We start from the raw sequence: 20,443 nt of genomic DNA, 5'->3' as shown, positions 1-20,443 counted from the left end.
TTGCTGGAAAATCTCTGTACATCTGTGGAGAGAAATCAGAGTTAATATTTTGGGTCCACTGACCCATCTTCATAACTGGAGCTGTTAAAGGAACTTTGGTGAATTTCTGCAGTGTATTTTGTAGGTAAAGCTTCGGATTATTGGAGTTGCACTCATTCTGACATGGGCCTCATTGATGGATAAGCTTTGGAGAGTAAGAGGCAAGTTACTTGCTGCAGTATTTCTAGCCTGTGACCTACCCTTATAGCCACTACTTGGCTGGCCCAGTTCAGTTTCTGGTCAATGGTAACCACAGGATATTGATATTGATATTGTGGGATTCAGTGAAAATAATGGCATTCAATGTCAAGGGAAAATGGCTGGACTGCCTGGCATTTGTGGCACATATTACTCTCAAGATCCCCAAGCCTGACTACTCTGGTCCACCTATCATCTTGGCCTGTTCCTGCCCTATTGAACTCATCTCCACATATCTCAACAGTGTCCTCTTCCCCCCGGTCCAGGAACTCCCCACATATGTTCAGGGCACCACCTACACCCTCCACCTCCTCTAAAGCTTTTAGTTTCCCCGACCCCCAACATCTCATCTTCACCATGGACATCCAGTCCCCATACACCTCCATCCGCCATGACCAGGGCCTCTTGTCCTGACGTCCCCAACAGTACCCTTCCACTGACACGAATTCATTTGGCTGAACTGGTCCTCACCCTCAATTTCTCCTTTGAATACTCCCACTTCCTCCAGACAAAAGGGGTAGCCATGGTCACCCAGATGGGCCCCACGTATGCCGGTCTCTGTCGGCTACATAGACCAGTTCATCTTCCGTAGTTACAGCGGCACCACTTTCCACCTTTTCCTCCACTACAGTGGTGACTGCATCAGCGCCACATTGAACTGTTCAACCACCTCTAGTTGCACAACTCCAAGATGTTCCACCCTGACCTTAAATTCACCTGGACCATCTCAGACACCTCCCTCCCCATCAACTGTGACTGACTCAATACTGACATCTTCTTATTAAACCCCCCCAACTCCCACAGCTTATTTCCAATTCCTCTGCCTCCACCACATCTGCTCCCAGGAGTACCAGTTCCACACAGAACACACCAGATGGCCTCCTTCTTCAGAGAGAGCAATTTCCCCTTCCCGTGGTTGATGATGCATTCTAGCACATCCCATCCACTTCCCGCACCTCTACCCTCAAACCCCACCCCTCCAACCACAAAAAGGACAGAACCTGCCGGTCCTCACCTTCCACCCCAACCTTTGTATACATCCTCTGCCATTAATGCCACCTACAAACAGACCCCACCAGAGATATATTTCCCTACCCACCCCATCCGCTTTCCACAAAATCCATTCCCTCCGTGACTCCCTCGTCATGTCCACCCCCCACAACCCACCCTCCTGGTAGCTGCCACCGCAGGAATTGCAAAACTTGCACCCACACCTCCTCTCTCACCTCCATCCAAGACCCCAAAAAGGAGAATTCTACATCCAATGTTTCACCTGCACTTCCATGTCATTTACTGTATCCGTTGTTCCTGATGCAGTCTCCTCCACAATGGGGAGACAGGACGCTTACTTGCACAGTGCTTCAGAGAACATCTCCCGGACACCCGTACCAACCAACCACACCACCACATGGCCGAACATTAAATTCTCCTCCCACTCTGCCAGGGACATGCAGGTGCTGGACCTCCTCCATTGCCAATTCCTAACCACCAGACACCTGGAGGAAAAATGCCTCATCTTCTGCCTCAGGATCCTCCAACGCCATGGCATTAATGTTGATTTCACCAGTTTCCTTATTTCCCCTCCCAACCCCACCTTATCCTAGATCCAACCTTCCAACTCGGCATCGCTCTCATAAGCAGTCCTACCTGTCCATCTTCCTTCCCAACTAACTGCTCCACCCGCCCCTCTGATGTATCATTACCTGCACCTCCATCCACCTATTGCACTGTCAGCTACCTTCCCTCAGCCCCACCCCCCTCCCATTTATCTCTCCACTTCCAAGGCTCCCAGCCTCATGCCTGATACCCGGAACATCGATTCTCCTGCTCTTCAGATGCTGCCTGACCTGCTGCTCTTTTCCAGCACCACACTCTCAACACTTCTCTGCCTCAGCCTTATGTCCAAATACAGCATCCGAGGAGTCACAAAGGAGTTGAACATTATTCAGTCAGTGGATATCCCACTTATCTTATGACAGACATGAGGTTATCGTGAAGCAGCTGAAGATAGTTGGGCCTTGAACACTACCGAGGAACTCCTGCAGAGATGCGCTGGAGTGGAGATACTGACCTGCAACAATCTTCCTTTGTGCAAGGTATGATTCCCATCAGAGCTGCACTTTGATTCCAGTTTTGCTAGGGCTCCTTGACACCACCCTCTTAAAATATGGCCATCACATCATAGGCAGGCAATCCCACTCTAGAGGCAGCTGAGCTGAGTTATCCACTCAGCAGTTCTGGCTGAAGACTGTTGCAAAAACCTTCACTCTACTGGCCTTCGCCTTTAAACATGGGGATATTTGTGGAGCTTCATCCTCCAGGGAATAGTTCACCATTCACAACTGGATGCAGTAGGACACTGCTTAGATCTGATCCATCAATTGCTGAGTTGCTTAGCAATATCCACTAGCTGCTGGTTATGCTGTTTGGCACAGAAGTAGTCCCGTTTTGTAGTTTGCCCAAGTCAACATCTCACTTTGTATGCCTGGTTATGCTCCTGACAAGCCCTTCCACACTCTTCATTAAACCAGGATTGACCACCTGGCTCAACAATGGTAGAATGGGGGATATGCTAGGCCATGAAGCAGATTTTGTTGTACTATGATTCTGCTGATGGCCTTTCAAATGCCCAATCTTGAGTTGATTTATCTGTTTAAAGTTTATCACACTTAGTATATTACTAATGCCACACAACACAAAGGAAGGTATTCTCAATGGGAGGGCAGAATTTTATCTCTAAAGGATTGGACAACGATGACTCATAACAATACCATCATAAACAGATGCATCTTGGTGCAGATGCAGTCCAGCACGTTTTTCCCCTCATCACCTGCTGCAGACCTAAGTCTTGTAGCAATGTCCTTTCAGAGCTGACCAACTTGAATGCCAGTGCTGCAGCCAAGACAATCCACGAACAGGACCACAATATCCCCTCCCTCCATGCTTCTTTTTGGTATTGTTCAACATGGAGGTGCACCAATTTGTCAGCTGAAGGAGGATAGTACATGGCAATCAGCAATCCTGCTGATGTTTGACCTGGTATCATGAGACTTCACGGTGTTGATAGTCAATGTTGGGAACTCCCAGAAAAACTCCCTCCCAGCTCTGCACCACCTGTGCCTGCAAGAGGCAGAGGACATATCCAGGGTTAGGGATGACAGATATAGTCATAGAGATGTACAGCATGGAAACAGACTCTTCGGTCCAACTCGTCCATGCCAACCAGATATCCTAACCCAAACTAGTCCCACCTGCCAGCACCCGGCCCATATCCCTCCAAACCCTTCCTATTCATATACCCATCCAAACGCCTCTTAAATATTGCAATTGTACCAGCCTCCACCACTTCCTCTGGCAGCTCATTCCATACACATACCACCCTCTGCGTGAAAAGGTTGCCCCGCAGGTCTCTTTTACATCTTTCCCCTCTCACCCTAAACCTATGCCCTCTAGTTCTGGACTCCCCAACCCTAGGGAAAAGACTTTGTCTATTTATCCTACCCATGTCCCTCACACTTTTGTAAACCTCTAAGGTCACCCCTCAGCCTCCGGTGCTCCAGGAAAAACAGCCCCAGCCTGTTCAGCCTCTCCCTATAGCTTAAATCCTCCAACCCTGGCAACATCCTTGTAAATCTTTTCTGAACCCTTTCAAGTTTCACAACATCTTTCCGATAGGAAGGAGACCAGAAATGTACACAATATTCCAACAGTGGCCTAGCCAATGTCCTGTACAGCTGCAACATGACCTCCCAACTCCTGTACTCAATACTCTGACCAATAAAGGAAAGCATACCAAACGCCTTCTTCACTATCCTATTTACCTGTCACTCCACTTTCAAAGAGCTATGAACCTGCACTCCAAGGTCTCTTTGTTCAGCAACACTCCCGAGGACCTTACCATTAAGTGTATAAGTCCTGCTAAGATTTGCTTTCCCAAAATGCAGCACGTCTCATTTATCTGAATTAAACTCCACCTGCCACGTCTCAGCCCATTGGCCCATCTGATCAAGATCCTGTTGTAATGTGAGGTAACCCTCTTCGCTGTCCACTACACCTCCAATTTTGGTGTCAACTGCAAACTTACTAACTGTACTTCTTATGCTCGCATCCAAATAAATTTATGTAAATGACAAAATGTAGAGGACCCAGCGGCAATCCTTGTGGCACTCCACTGGTCACAGGCCTCCAGTCTGAAAAAACAACCCTCCACCACCACCCTCTTCTGGGTCATTGTCATGGAATCATGTGCTACAGACAATGATTATATGAGACTGTTGTTGGACTACTGAGACAGTGGTCTCAATTTTGTCACTGGACCCAGATGTTAGCAAAGAGAACTAATGCCCTTGAGGGATGAAAAGAAAAACCTGCTCATTTACCTCATTAAAAAAAGTGGTCATATATATAGCCAAGATCGGTGTAATGAGAAATAAATGCCTTACCCACTTCAAGTTCCTGCTTGGATTTAAATGTTGACGCCTCTGTTGCAGTTTTAACCTGCAAAGACAAAATCCATTAAGAACAAATAGAATCCACTATTTCAATTTCTTTCAAGCATCAAATCATGAAAATGGAAATATATAAAAACACTTCATTAGATTTATTCTCACATTACTGGAGATTGTGGACAATGTGAGCAAGAGCTTCTGAGAAAGAGACAAAAATGTCCCACAAGGATCAAGAAATCCCAAATAGACAAACAAATGTAACCAGTGGAGGATGGCTTTACTTGTTGAAAAAAAAAACCAACGGTCTTGGAGACAGAAGGAACAAAACATGAGATTATGAAAAGTAAACACATGACAAATCAGTTCTCCAAATAAGGGACTTGTAAATAACAGACCGGACTGTAATTTTCAAATCAGTTTCTGGGGGAGAAATTTGACAATGTTGCTCCTTTAACAAGGTTACTTTGTCCTTTGTGTTTTTCTCCCCCCTCCCAGAGGTCATAAAAGACACAGCCTCCAAAAAGACTAAGTTGAAGGGTAGTAGGGCCAGATTATTGCTAACAGATACTGCCTCAAGAAATAGCTTTCAAATACTTGAAAGCCTAACACTTGTACAATGAAAGGAGAGCAGCCAGTTCTCTGCTCAGTTTTTCTCTGGTCTGGTTTTTAACAGTGGTGTTATAAAAGCTGCTGGACCAAAGAAGCAGGTCCGTGCTGATCTCGGACTTCTTTCCTGCAAGGCCCTGTGTTTGATTTTACTTTGTGCCCAGGGATGTTTATGGGATTGTTGCAAATATTGGGAACAACATCATTAAGTTGGGAAAATCAGGTGGGTTTTCAGATAGGTTGAGTTATTCTTTATTCTGTTCTCTTTTGTTAGTGCTTCGGTTATCTTGTACATAAATTGGTTTGTTAAAACTAAGTGATTTGACCAGTGCCATCTCACCTGGAATATACACTTTACACCTGCTTAAAACAACTCTTAAAGTTAGGACCTGGCCTACCTTCTTGAAATGTTTTGAGGGGTTTGGCCTGGTCCATAACAGACTGGGGGGCTTTGTCTGAGGTTTGTTCTATACTTCCAATTTGAGATTAGGATTGTTGGTCTCTAAGGCAGCAAGTGGTAACTGTTAGTATCTTTTGTTCTGGGTGTTGAATTTGGTTGGTTTAAATAGTGCTTAGACAGCAACGACTCTTTCAGTCACCAAGAGTTTTCAGGGGGTGAAAGAAGTGACTTTGAGGGTTTTACACAAGGTGAACAAGGCAAAGCTGCTGGTATTAGCAGTCAAGTTGAAGTTGAAGTTACCTTTGTCCGTAGGGAGAGATAATTACAGCAGTAGCTCAGCATTTAAATTTGCTGGGAATACATCAATCTTTAGAGATGGCTAAAATTCCATTGAAAATGAAGCAACTTTAATTAGAGGCAAAAGACAAGAAAAGGGCAACAGAAATGAAACAGCTTGAATTACGGTTAAAAACAGAGGAAAGAGTAAAAGGATGCATTGCTTTAGCAGCACAAGAGAGAAGGAAGGAAAGAAAGAGGGGGTTTGAACTTCAGAAATTGGCACTTTGTCACCAGTTCCAAAATTCAGTTCCTGAAGTAGTGAGAACGCACGCAGAAGAGCAGAGTGTTAAAACGGCAAGATGAGCAGTTGAAATAGCTGATTAAATTAGATTAACTTACAGCATGGAAACAGGCCCCTCGGCCCAACAAGTCCACACCGACCCTCTGAAGAGCAACCCACCCAGACCCATTCCCCTACATTTACATCCCTTCAACTAACACTACAGGTAATTTAGCATGGCCTGCACATTTTTGGACTGTGGGAGGAAACTGAAGCACCCGGAGGAAACCCACACAGACACGAGAGAATGTGCAAACTCCACACAGACAGTTGCCTGAGGCGGGAATTGAACCCGGGTCTCTGGCGCTGTGAGGCGGCAGTGCTAACCACTGGGCCACCGTGCCGCCCAATTGATTTATGGACAACTCATAAACCCAAGTTCGGATTCCAAATCCATGAGGGATAGAAACTGGGGAAAAGAAAAACCCTCACATGGAAAGGGAAAGGTAGATCCCGGAGGCGATCATATAGATAATTTATCACAGGGTAAAAAGGAAACCCTTGAAGGGAGCAGAGAAATTAAAAAACTCCAGTGTTTTCACTGCAATAAAGTAGGCCACACAAAATCAGTGTTAGGTTAAGAAAAGCCCTGGGAAGCCAGATATAGAAAAACAGGTTAAGCCGGTGAATTTAGTTCGAGTGGTAACAGAAAGCACAGTGGAGTTTAGAAAGCTGCACTAGAATGTACAAGCTAGTCAGAGGTTGGTTAAGGAGGAAGTGCCAGACCTTCTTAAACAACATACCTACAAAGGTAAAGGTTACAATATTAAGAGACATAGGATCCTCAATCTGTGATATTGAAAAATGAGGAGCTGTGTCCCTCTGAAAGACTATTACCAGAAAAGGAGCGAGTAACAGGAATTTACAGTGAGACAAGTAGTGGTCAATTATCTAGAATGAGGTCAGAGCATCCAGTGAAGAGTGAAGTCATGGTTGGAGTACTGGACAAACTTTCAGCTCTAGGAATACAATTTATCCTTACTAACAATATAGCTGGATCACAGGTAGGACTGCTACCTACTGTGGTTGAAAAGCCAGTGGAAACTCAGGCAACTATTCCAGGGCACACATCTTAGTATTTTTCTTGACTGTCTGGTATTAAGGCCACAAAGTCACCAGTTGAAACAAGAGAGAGATCAAAGATAAAAGTTAAAGTGAAATTAGCAGAGACCCTGTTTGATCAAATGGTTGACACAAACCAGAAGCAGATAGATGAACATTTAAAGCAATTGTATCAAAAGGCATACACAAAGAATCTGAATGTATCTCTGAATGTCATTATCGTAAAAATGATGTCTTAATGAGGAAATGGAGACCATCGCACATTCAGCCAGATGAGAAATGGACAGAAGTTCAAGTCACATTGCCAGTGAATTAGAAAAAAAAGGTGTTGAGAATGGCACATGAGCTTCCACATGGGGTCATTTAGAAGTGAGAAAAACCCAAGCTAAAATACAAAAATAGTTTTCTGGCCTGGACTGCACAAGGATGTAGTTGAATTTGGGAGAAAGTGAAGACTGCAGATGCTGGAGATCAGAGTCAAGAGTGTGGTGATGGAAAAGCACAGCCAATCAGGCAGCATTCCTGAAGGGCTTACGCCCAAATTGTCAATTTGCCTGCTCTTTGGATACTGCCTGACTGGCAGTGCTTTTCCAGCACTGCATTCTCGACTAGTTAAATTTTGTCACACATGTCAGGGAATGGAGAGCTGAAAATGTATTGCTGGAAAAGCGCAGCAGGTCAGGCAGCATCCAAGGAACAGGAGAATCAACGTTTTGGGCACGAGCCCTTCTTCAGGAATGAGGAAGGTGTGCCAAGCAGGCTAAGATAAAAGGTAGGGACTCGGGACTCGGGGGAGGGGCGTTGGAAATGCAATAGGTGGAAGGAGGTAAAGGCGAGGGTGATAGGCCGGAGTGGGGGTGGGGGCGGAGAGGTCAGGAAGAAGATTGTAGGTTAGGAAGGTGGTGCTGAGTTCGAGGGTTGGGACTGAGACAAGGTGGGGGGAGGGGAAGTGAGGAAACTGCAGAAATCTGAGTTCATCCCTTGTGGTTGGAGGGTTCCTAGGCGGAAGATGAGGCGCTCTTCCTCCAACCGTCATGTTGCTATGGTCTGGCGATGGAGGAGTCCAAGGACTTGCATGTCCTTGGTGGAGTGGAAGGGGGAATGTCAGGGAATTGGAAAACCACAGGTAGTAATAAAACCTGTAACTTTAATACCTATGGCTGCATTTGAGGAATCTTTTACAAGAGTCTTAATTGATTGCATAGGACTCCTACCTAAAATTTAAAATTGGGAATCAGTTTTTGTTAACAATAATGGATGTGTCCACCAGATTTCCAGAGGCTGTTCCATTACACAATAGCAGAGCTAGGAGAATTGTAGAGGAGTTACTCAACTTTGTTTTTTAAAAATATAGATACAGACTACCCACAGGAGATACAAATCAGATCAAGGGTAAAACTTTGCATCAAAAATATTCAAGGAAGTTATGTATAGCTTAGAAATAAAAAAATTCAAATCTACTGCATACCATCCTAAGTCGCAGGAAGCACTAGAAAGGAGGCATCAGACGTTAAAGACCATGTTGAGGGCTTATAGCTAAGGCTATCCAGATGATTGGGATAAGGGACTTTTGTTTGTACTTTGTGATCAGAGATGCACCGAATGAATCCACCAACTTCAGTCCATTTGAAATTCAGTCCATTTTTGGGGATGAAGCGAGAGAACCACTCAAAATTGATTACAGAGAAATTAGTAAGTTAGAATTCAGAGACCACATTTTTGGACTGTGTCAAACATTCAGGAAAAATTAAATAGATCTGGGGAGTTGGCTAGACAACATTTAAAAGTATCACAGCATACAATGAAACAGGAAGTGGACAAGAAATCAAAAATTCACAATTTTGCTATCGGTAATAAGATATTAGTGTTACTTGCAATGGATAGATGAACCTCTAAAAAGCAAGGTTTCGTGGAAATTGAGTGAGATGAACTACTTGATAGGGACTCCAGATAGAAAGAAATCTCTGTCATGTGAATATGCTCAAAAGGCATTTTGACAGGAAGGAAAGCAAGAGAAGAATGTGTTCTTGATCACAGCAGAGGATTCTGAATTGGACATTCCTCAAATTAAATCGGATAATGAGGAAGTTGTCAAAAACTGGGATAAATTGAGTTACCTTCCAGAGAAAAATCAAAAATGATCTGAAAGAAAGAGTTATTCCAATTACATGGGAAAGAGGTGTGGAAATACTAACCTAATTATGCATGATGTAGATATAGAGATGCTGTTCCAATTGAGCAACATCCATGTAGGCATATCCCTCAAAAGTTGGCACAGGTTCAAAAGGAGATTGAACGCATGCTCCAAGATGACATAATCAAAGGGAGTTACAGTGACTGGTGCTCACCCATAGTAATGGTGCCAAACCTAAAAACGTACCCAGTGGTAGTGCGGTCTATCGCAAAGACAACACAGTTATAAAGACTGATGCACATCCAATTCCGTATTGGAGAGGTGGAACAAGCAACTTATATTTCTAAGTTGGACTTGCTCAGAGGATACTGGCAGGTATAAGAAATGGGGAAGTGTGTTGTTTTTGCAGAAATAGAAAAGCAAGAGAGTGTATGTGCAGAAAAGGGGTACAAGAAAAATATCAGCTAGGCAAGCATTAGGGAAATGTATCTTTATCTTTAATGAATAATTGTGCATAATTAAATATTAACTTTAGTGCAGAATTATTAAAGCAAATAATTATTTTAAATAATAGTCTCAGCAAAATAGCTGAGACAGCTGAAACGCATAAACCAAGCATGAAAAAGATACAGGTTAAAATGTATTTTCAAGAATGGAATGTACTTATGAACAATGGAAGATGTTACAAGCAAAGTAAAAGAACATCAAGATACAAGTTTAGCCTTATGTCAGCACTTACAGAGGGAAAGGTTGCCAACTTGGAGAAAAGGGGGCAATAAGGGCAGAGCGCAACTGGGTAGTGGTAGAATACAACAAGAAAGATTGGGTAATGTAAAAGTCGGGAGAGGTGACCTCACGCAGCTCAAAAGTATAACTGTATTAGTTTGAATGTTCATTGCTCAATTGCTTCTGCATTTGATGCCCTTTCTTGCAAGATCGTAGAATAAATTGTTTTGTTTACAGTTTTGGTGGTCTCGTCTAAATTTTATTGATTTGGTTTCTAACACAGGTACCTTTGTCAGAAAGAGTGAAGGCAATTTTGGCTTTTATAATGCTGAATGGACTATATCAGTTTAAAGTCATGCCATTTGGTATGAAAAATGCACCAGGCCAGATTTCAGAGACTGGAAGTGTGATGTTGGAAAAGCACAACCGGTCAGGTAGCATCAGAGGAGCAAGAGTGTCGATGTTTTGACCTAGACAGTAAAAAGTCTTCCCGTCAGTACTATTTTTACATTCAAAGTCATTTTCATACCACTTTGACTTTTGATTCAGATGTCAGACTCTTTCTTGTCATCTTCTGTTTAGAGTTCCCCAGTAACTGTTTTAGTTTTGTCTGTTTGATCGCCACCTCACCTGCAAAAGTAGCTGTTTTAACAGAATGTTTTTTTTTTAGAAAAAGCAAAAATCAAAGTAATATGATACTCAACTTCAGAACCACCAGGTCTCACAGGAATTTTTCATAACTATGCAGTTTCGCCAGAGTTGGGAGCAGCCACAAAATTAGAATATTAGAAGTGTTAAATTGCAGTGCCCAGAAAATTCTTTTATTCAATCTGTTCGAATGATTAAAAAAATCATCCACGGCAGAAAAACAACAGAACAACCAATTTTGGAGCGCAATTTGCTAAATGTACAACTGAAAATTGTTGAAAGCTTAAACAATTCACTGATCTCGAGTGTAAAAGGCACCTATGAAAGTAAAAAAGAAACTAAAAACAAAGATTTAAAATCATGGGGTCAGTGGCCCCACATTTTGTACAATGGAGCAGATAAACCTTGTACCCTCTCATTAAAGCCAAAAAAATGAGGAAGGAAAGCACCAACTTTCAATTTACGTTCCAATTGCAATAGTTTCACAACAAGTGAATCAGCAAATTAAAACCCATATTAGGCCATTCTGCTAATCAAGTTGGTCATTCAATCGTGACTGATACATGTTTCTCAATTCTACTCTTCTGCCTTCTCCTCTTAACCCTTAATCCCTTTGCTAATCAAAAAGCTAAATTAAATGATTTAAGGAAGATAATCCCAAGATAGTGAAACCACTCGATACGTAAAGCAAAACTTAATATTGTTCTAAAATATTCAAATATTTTCTTCAAATCTTGATAATCTCAGCTGTCCCTTTGACAGGTATACAAGAAAAGTCTGAGGAAGCAGGGTATGACTTATTCAAGAAAAACTAAAATGAACATTTGAATAGACATTGAAACCCAAAAGAACTAAAAGGGTTGCTTCATATTTTCAAGTACATATCAAATGAATGGATGAGTACTCACCTTCAGTTCATTTATTTTCTCCCAAATGGATTCTGTAAATACTTAACTTTAAAATATTGATTTCAATAATTGCAAAAAGAATGAGTGCCAAGCAGTCAATAGACAAAAGATAATGCATCTGCAATAGGATGCAACATTTGTTATGTATCCCAACAGGAAACCTTGCCCAAAAAAAGCTACAATCAAACTATAAAACCAATTAGAATTACTCTGGAAAGTAAGATTACTTTTTGCTCAAATGTAAGTTAAGTTAGCCACTCTACAAACCTGAGCTGCACAGCAGCAATGAGTGGTGTTCACCATAAATAAGATACTGGTATCAAGCTAAAAAGACAGTCATTCTACCCATCACACAAAGGAGTAAGAATGCAACAATTGTAGTGCCAACATGTAGGAGGCTGTACGTCCCACAGATTGTATGAAACATGTCCCCTTCAGCTGTTCACAACAAGCTTGCTAAGCCTAGTGATTTTACACTCCACGGCCGGCTTGAACAACTTAACTGTCAACATTGGATGTGATTTTGCAATATAGTAATATCTGCTACATAGAGTGCATACCTACAACCATGTTAAGATGGTTTGTTGGATTTGCAGAATGGCACATGTTTTCAAAGCAACATCTGTAAGTATAAAGGGCCCTATTCTCTGCAGTCAGAAAAATAAATTATTAAACCCATACCAGCTGTCTTTGACCTCTTTGGGGATGGATATAGTCTTCTCTTCTGTTCCACTGCACTGTTTGGGCGTTTTATGCCAGTCACAACATTTTGGGAGTCTAAAACTAAAGGTTTGCTTGTTTTTCTGATAGCAGGTGGAGGGTCAGCCATACCTGTGTAAGATAAATTTTAAAATAGTAAACCCAAAAAAAATGCAAGAAAAAAACCCGAGTAAAAACTGGAAGGGGAAAAAAAGAGAAGCTTCAGAAATTGTGACGTTCCTAATCCCCACCCAAGTTGAATGGAATAAATAGCCACTTGAATGATGGGGATCTGAAGAAAATTTTGAAAAAAAATTGAAATTAAAACTGTTTATAGCTCTTAAATTAATTCTGGTTAAGCTGGTACAATACTACTTATCTCACCTATTGGAGAGGATGCCCAGACGAAGCACATGCAATATTGGCATCAATCTTATAGTTTAAAAATGACCAGCTCAACCAAGTTTTGCTATTATCTTGGATGCTAGCTGAAGTACTACAACAAAATTGACAGATCAAAAAATATCCTAGATGGGATTTAAGTGTCATGTTAAAAAGCAACCAGACAGTATTATCATTCAAAAAGTTAAAATGGCATATAGCAAAAATAAACTACAAAACTTGAAGAAAAATATCTGAATTGCAGCATAACACATTAAAACGTAATAATTATTAGAGTCACTTATGGATCAATTCCAATCTTTTTAATACTAGTAAGCGTTGAATAATAGTCTAATAACACATAGCAATTTGAACAAGGTTAGAATGGCAGGTGGCTTTTATGTAGGTTAACGCTGGACAGCTGTAAATTTAGCTTTGCAGAACAACTGATTTTGTTCAGTCCCAAAATATTGCTTTTACTAGGTAGTAACAACATTGATCATCTTTTTCACTTCCCATAGAATACTTTTGGATTTTTTGTTGGCATGTGCTCTTTATCCTTTTTTAAACACATATCAAAAATGCAGACAGATGGCTGTTGGTTACTCCTTTGAAAGATTTATTTTCTAAAAGAAGAGCAAGGTTAGGGAGTTCTTCCTGAACAGTGACTAAATCCAACATTTGACAAAAGCAGATGATTGCAGATTCCTATGGTGTTAACGGAAAAGTATTTATACTGTGAGAACAGGTAGAGTAACCATACAAAGGCAGTAACTTAGTTTTCAGATCGATAAAAAAAAAGATTGAACAAATTTCAAGAGGATATCAGAGTTGTGTTTAAAAAAGTTTAGTCTCTCTCCCAGCAATAGTTCAGGGCAGTTTAAGAATCTAGGTACCTCAGCAATACAGTTTAGTTCATGAATCTGCATGAACCTGTAGTAGGAAGCAATAAGCAAACAGTATCAAGTACTATAGTAGTTCAGCATGTTTTCTCAGTATCCTTCCCCAATTTAATTGATGCGCATTAATACATATTACAATAGTTACAACATCCCATAATTACCTATATTAAAAAGTTCTGCTGATTTTTGTGTTTCCGACACAGTTAATTTTGACGATACCACTGAAGATGTTCTCTTCACGCCAGGTATCTTTGAGATAGCTTTAGTTAAAGGAGGCGTAGATTTGATTTTGGGAGACATCTGAAAGAAAACAGGCTTGATAAACCAAATATTTCCCCATTGAAAGAATTATTCCAATTCCAGAAACTAATATTAACACCTTGATTTGATTATGTTCAGACACACAAATAGCAATCCCAAAGCTCTTGTCTCAGTGGTTCTGTCCCTACTTGTGGTCTAAAAGGTCAGGGTTTACGTTGCACCTGTTCTGGAAGGGGTTCATAACATATCCAAACAATTTGATTGAAGATAAATAGAAATAGCAAGTTTCAAGAGACCTGTTGTCATGCCATAATTGACCCAAAAGATTAAAACTCACATTATGAACAAGCAGAACATCAACCTCATTTCCAACAACCACAAATTCTGAACTCTGGAAACCTTAAAGAAACAATGCATCAGGTAAATGTAGAAAAATAATAATCTGCGGGGGGAGAAAAAAAAAACAACCACAGATGTGGGGGTTGAAGAGAAGAAAACATTATTCCAAGCTCCGATGTCTGACCAGTGTTTACTGTGGAGAAGGACATGGAGATACAGAACATGGGGAAATAAATAGCAACATCTTAAGAAATATCCATATTAGAAGTGGTGCTAGAAGTCTTAAAACACATTAAGGTGCATCAATCTCCAGAACCTGATTGTGTGTGCCCTAGAACTCTGTGGGAAGCTAAGATAGATATTGACGAACCCCTTGTTGTGATATTTGTATCATCAATAACCACTCGCAAGATGTCAGAAGACTGGAGGTTGGCTAACGTATTACCACTATTTAACAAAGAGCCAGGGAACTACAGACCAGTAGCCTAACATCAGTGGTGAGCAAGTTGGAGGGAATCCTGAGTGACAGGATTTACATGTATTTGGAAAGGCAAGGACTGATTAGGGATAGTCAACATGGCTTTGTGTGTGAGAAATTGGTGTCTCAAACTATGATTTGAGTTTTCTGAAGTAGTAAAGAGGATTGATGAGGGCAGTGGGTGGACGTGATATATATGGACTCCAATAAGGTGTTTGACAAGGTAACTGCTTAGCAAGGTTAGATCACACAATAGAGGGAGAATTCACTATTTGGATACAGAACTGCAAAGGTAGAACACAGAGGGTGGTGGTGAATTGTTGCTTTTCAGACATGACACCTGTGACCAACTGTGTGCCCCAAAGATCAGTGCAGAGTCCACTGCTTTTCATCATTTATATAAGCCATTTGGATGGGAATATGGTACATATGGTTACTAAAGTTTGCAGATGACACCAAAATTAGAGGTAAGTGGACAGTGAAGGTTACCTCAGAGTACAATGGGATCTTGATTAGATTGGCCAATGGGACAAGGGAAGGCAAATGGAATTTAGTTTAGATAAATGTGAGGTGCTACAATTTGGTAGGGTAAATCAGGTAGAACTTATACACTTAATGGTAAGGTCCTGGTGAGTGTTGCCAAAAGACTGTAGTGTAGATTCATAGTTCCTTGAAAATGTAGTCACAGGTAGATAAGGTGGCAAAGGTGGTGTTTGGTATGCTTGCCCTTATTGGTCAGGGCATACAGTATATGGGTTGGGAGGTAATGTTGCAGCTATACATGGCATTAATTAAGCCAATACTGGAAAACTGCATGCAATTCTGATCTTCCTGCTATTGGAAGGAGGTTGCAAAACTTGAAAGGGTTCAGAAAAGATTGAAGGGTACTGCCAGGTTTATAGAGTTTGAGCTATCGGGAGAGACTGAATAGATTGGGGCCAATTTCCCCATGGGCATCAGAGCCTTGGGTGGGTGGGGTGACTTTACAGAGGTTTATAAAAGGTGATCATGGCACAGATAGGGTCAATAGATAAGGTCTTTTCTCCAGGTTTTGGGGGGGCGGCGCGGGGGGTCCCCAACTGGAAGCCATAGGTTTAGCGCAAGGTAAAGATTTAAAAGGGATCTAAGGGACAACCTTTTCCACACAGAAGGTGGTGCATGAATGGAATGAGCTGCTAGAGGAAGTGGTGGAAGCTGGTACAACTGCAACATTTAAAAAAGGCATCTGGATGGTTATATGAAGGATATGGACCAAATGTTGGCAAATGGGACGAGATTTATCTAGGATATCTGGTCGGCATAGACAAGTTGGACCGAGGGGTCTGATTCCCTGCTGTATCTCTCGATGATAAGAGTTGTGTATCAGTTAAAACCTTATACTACTTGTACATAACGTTAGCCACTACAAAAAGAGATGCATTGCTTTAGTGAAATATAAAATGGTATAGAAGGAGAGTGTGAAACCACAACTTACTTTGGTATTGACTCTAATGTGGTATGGTGGAATCTTGTTGTTATTTCCTAACATTTGTCCAGTTGCTACTGCACGGCCCAGCCTTCCTGAAAGCTGACGAGGCTTTGGAAGGCACAACTTGGAAAAACCAGGTGGTTGAATTGAAGGTTTTCCTCTTTTGACAGAAGAGCCTATTTTACATGTTTGAGCTGAAGATGGTACAATATCCTTCTGAACTCCAGATTTGCATAGTTCAGACACTGATGCTTCAGTAATATTTTTCTTTTTGGCTGCTGGGAGATAAATGAGTTTTAAGGAATTCTCACTTCCCATTTTGGTTTGCTGCAATCGTTGGCTAGGTGCATTTGATGTTTTTCTACCACTGGATTTAGCTTCAGTGACTTCAGTGCCAGAGCTTTTGGCAACATCTATGGTCTTGTCTTGTTCATTTGGGCACTTGCCCAATCCATCACTTACATCAGCCTGAAGGGTGGAGGATGAGGCCAGGAAAGAACGGTCAAGTTGCAGATATTCTGGAAAAGTAGTTTTCCCAGCAAGGCATGGAGTAGAAATGCAGTTTGGAGCCCATTCTGAACTCACCAGATCATGAAAGGAATCTGCATGCTCGCAAATACTTTGTTCCTTTTTCTGGGAGGAGTCTATGAAAGGGAGACTTGTTTCTACTGCACAAGCTCCTTTATGCAATTCTACAGAAATGCAGACATCACCTGGCTTTACTTCATTTGATCGTTTCTCCATACCTGTAGAATAACTGCCCTTCCCGAAGTTCAGCGACAAACTGGAGTGATTATTTTTGCCACTCATCTTTACTTGCTCCAACTCTGATCCAGAAGTCAGAGCTTCAGCTTTTCTCACAAGCTTAAGATTCTTTGGAGTCAGTCTGACTTCATTGGACTCTGAAGATAGAGAGAGTTTGTAATCGGCCAAGTTGGTTGTTTTGTTTGGATTATTTGCCAAACTATCTTTAAGTTTTGGTGCAACAAATGTTGCATCCTTGCAATCACTGACAGTTATTATCCTATTTAACTCATCTTGGTTGGTTGTAGTTAGAGACTGTTCCAAATTAGACAAAATATCATTTGTAAGACAGCCTTCATGCTTTGAAGCAATAAATGTTGCATTTTTATGGTCATTCAAAATCATGGTAGCATTTAATTGAATCTCTTCCCTCATGGATACAGGCAGCTTGCAACGGAGATCATTTCCTAAATCTTTATATTTTGAGGTATCACAAGTTGCATTTTTTAAGTCATCCACATTCATAGTAACATTTAATTGCAATAAATCTTGTGGAGACATGGACTGCTTAAAATTAGATAAGGCAGAAGTCTGAAGGCTTTTTTGAAAACTGTTTTCGTCCTTTGATAAAACAAATGTTACATTTTTATCTTGCACTGTTACTGTATCATCCAACTGGATTAAATCTGTTGACAAAGAGAGAGACGGCGTGCAACCTAACAAATCAGGTGGCTCAAGTTCATTTTCAAAACTTCTGTGCTTTGGTAAAATTTGTTTTTCATCACTTAACAAGCTTCTTTCACTCAATACCAAATCTACCTTCGAAAGGGACAAATTGGAATTAGACTGGATCTTGGCTGGCACAAAACATGAAGAGGCATCATTCTTTGTGTCTGAAAATGTGATTGATGCATCATTCATCACTTTAGGTACATTTAACTGGATATACTCTACATTGGATAGAGGTGACTCATTCAGGACATTGCTAGAATAAACATCATGCTTTAGAGCAGTATCTTCCTCATCATTTAAGTTACTTTGTGTTATAGTTTCATTGAATTGTATCAAATTTTCTGGAGGGGACCAAGGCAGAGCTCCAGTCTCAATATAGTCATTACTCATTCTAGTACCAACAGTTAAGTCTCCAGTTTTGATTTCTGCTAGTTTTTGCTGACTACTCATATCCTCCAAGATATTTTCTTGCAATTTGGAGTGGCAGAGAAGTGCCAATTTTGCTGGAGAGGTGTTAGAACAGCAGCAGGAGTAGATAGAACTATCCAATGGTATTGGTTCCTCACTTATCATGGAAACACCAGTCACTGGAATTGGATTTGCTGTACCAAGTGTAAGAGGAGGATAGGTTTCCCTTTTTTCATTTAATTCAGCAGCTATATGTAGACATTCTTCTGCAATGAAACTGGTGAATAAAGGTGTCAAGTTACTTGGTTCTACAAGAGGAAGAGGGCAAACGTTTGATTCTATTTGTTCCTGTTCAGGTCTACCTTTAGAAATACCAACGTTGGGCAAGTTTTGATGTAGGATCATATCCAAATCTTCTTTTTGAGGAATGTGCCTCATACATGTGGCTTCAGAACTTGGTAGGCAAAACGTTGCATTCAAAGAATTTTCATTGGAGTGCGCATCTGTTTTGAATTCAGTATCCACTTTTTCATCCAACGTTTGAGTAGAATTTAGAGTGAAGGAGCCTGTGCTAAAACGCCCCTTTTTGACAGTGGAGACACTTGGTGTTCTTGGCACTTGTTTCTCAAAAGCTTTCAAGTTGTTAGCATTAATAGTCTGTTTCAATTTAGGCAGTAGCTTTTTTGAACATCCTGCTGCTGGACTTTTTCTGGTCAGGAGTGAAAGTCTGTGCTGTGATGCAGCTTCATGATTCGTGCTAGTAGTTGGGAAAGCAACTGTATTACTTGAGGTGCCAGTGGAAACACGATGCTTGGATACATCTAAATATGATTTCCTTGACTTAAGCCTGCACAATGATGTTTATCGGCATGATTTTTCAGGGATGGGGGGGGGGGGGGGGGGGAAGAAACAAAGGGGAAAAATAAGGGAACGAACATTAGGTGATCAGCAACATTGTTTTAAAACTGTACATTGAGACAAGGCAAGCAAAGAAACAAGATTGTAGTGATAAAAATGTGTACATTTGATAGCAAAATCTGAAGATCAGCTAACTAATTATTTCATGCAAAAAAAAAACAAAATCAAGTTTATTTTTAGAATTACTTCTATTGGCTCCAAGACTGAAAACAAACAAAAGTCTTCCGTCATTCTAATTTGACCTCTCTGAAAATCAAGAATTATAAAAGACAAACAAATTTTGACAAAGGTACTTAGAAAAACTAGAAGCATACGGGACATATGTTGGGGCTCTAGACATTCATTCTTCACCCTAGTGGATTAAGGGGAGTTAAAAAAGATACAGAGTTAGAAATAGAAGATACAGAGATCAATTTCAAGCAAAGGCAAAATTTCAGCAAGGACAAGATTGGTGGAAAAGATACAGTTAAAAGGAAAAATGTTGGAGAGAGAATAATGTATTGGCAAAAGTAGCAATAAGTTTACCTCAAGATGTTATCAAGGAGTTGGAATCATTCATACTATAAAGTGACAAGGACAAAAAAGTAAAACAGGAGGAAATAAGGTTTTAAAGTCAGAGCAATCAGGGTGAAAGTATAAAGTAACAAAACAGGGGCCAAAAAAAAATCAAAGTGATGTACGTGAAGATGGAAATTAGCAGGAACAAATTCCAGGCACATCAGATACTCTAGACTGAGTATTTCACTAGTACATTAAAGTTGCGAGACAATCCAAAATTTGGCACCCAAGCTAGGAACTGAGTTTGGAAGTGATAGCATATGCAATCTCCGCATGAACACAGGTATGGGACTTAGGAGCAGAAGTATGCTATTTAGCCTTCAAGTCCACATTTTTGTATCCACTGCTCTTACACACATCTGAACTTTATATTGCCCCCTCCCATCACCACATTACCCATGGATGTTTCTTTTTAATTCTCCAAATGAACAATTTATACACAAAGGCTGGTAAGAACAATGCAACCAAAGGTGAAAGAGTGATTAGGGGCAACGGCTAAACCAAAATAGAACGATTCAAACATTGTGTCAAAGATGCATAGCACAGAAACACATCCTTTAATCAACTTATTCATGCAAATCAGACATTCTCTATTAATTTAGTGCCATTTGCCAGCACTTTCACCATATCTGTCTAAACTCTTGTTGTTCATATACCCATCCAGATGCCTTTTAAATATTTAAAACTGTACATTGAGACTCGTCTGGCAGCTCACAACACACACACACTTCAACCTTTCCTTCCCCCTCCCACACACACACACACAT

At 40.9% G+C, this 20,443-nt stretch overlaps 1 protein-coding gene across 2 annotated transcripts in view; it reads right to left on the bottom strand.

Annotated features, from left to right (window-relative positions):
* LOC122557393 overlaps positions 1-20,443 on the bottom strand; it is a 34,849-nt gene that overhangs the window by 2,409 nt on the left and 11,997 nt on the right. The window contains exons 2-6 of one of the 2 annotated variants that reach the window (XM_043705053.1): positions 16,323-19,047; positions 13,932-14,070; positions 12,470-12,619; positions 10,762-10,874; positions 4,680-4,734 (exon numbers count right to left, since the gene is read on the bottom strand). In XM_043705053.1, coding sequence (XP_043560988.1) covers positions 4,680-4,734; positions 10,762-10,874; positions 12,470-12,619; positions 13,932-14,070; positions 16,323-19,047 — 3,182 coding nt within the window. The remainder of the gene's footprint in view (positions 1-4,679; positions 4,735-10,761; positions 10,875-12,469; positions 12,620-13,931; positions 14,071-16,322; positions 19,048-20,443) is intronic. The other variant, XM_043705055.1, reaches the window with a different exon arrangement.

Source organism: Chiloscyllium plagiosum, chromosome 15 (assembly GCF_004010195.1).
Source record: "Chiloscyllium plagiosum isolate BGI_BamShark_2017 chromosome 15, ASM401019v2, whole genome shotgun sequence".
Lineage (NCBI taxonomy): Eukaryota > Metazoa > Chordata > Chondrichthyes > Orectolobiformes > Hemiscylliidae > Chiloscyllium > Chiloscyllium plagiosum.
Note: the sequence above shows the minus strand (reverse complement) of the source record. Positions and strands in the feature narration are given on the sequence as shown.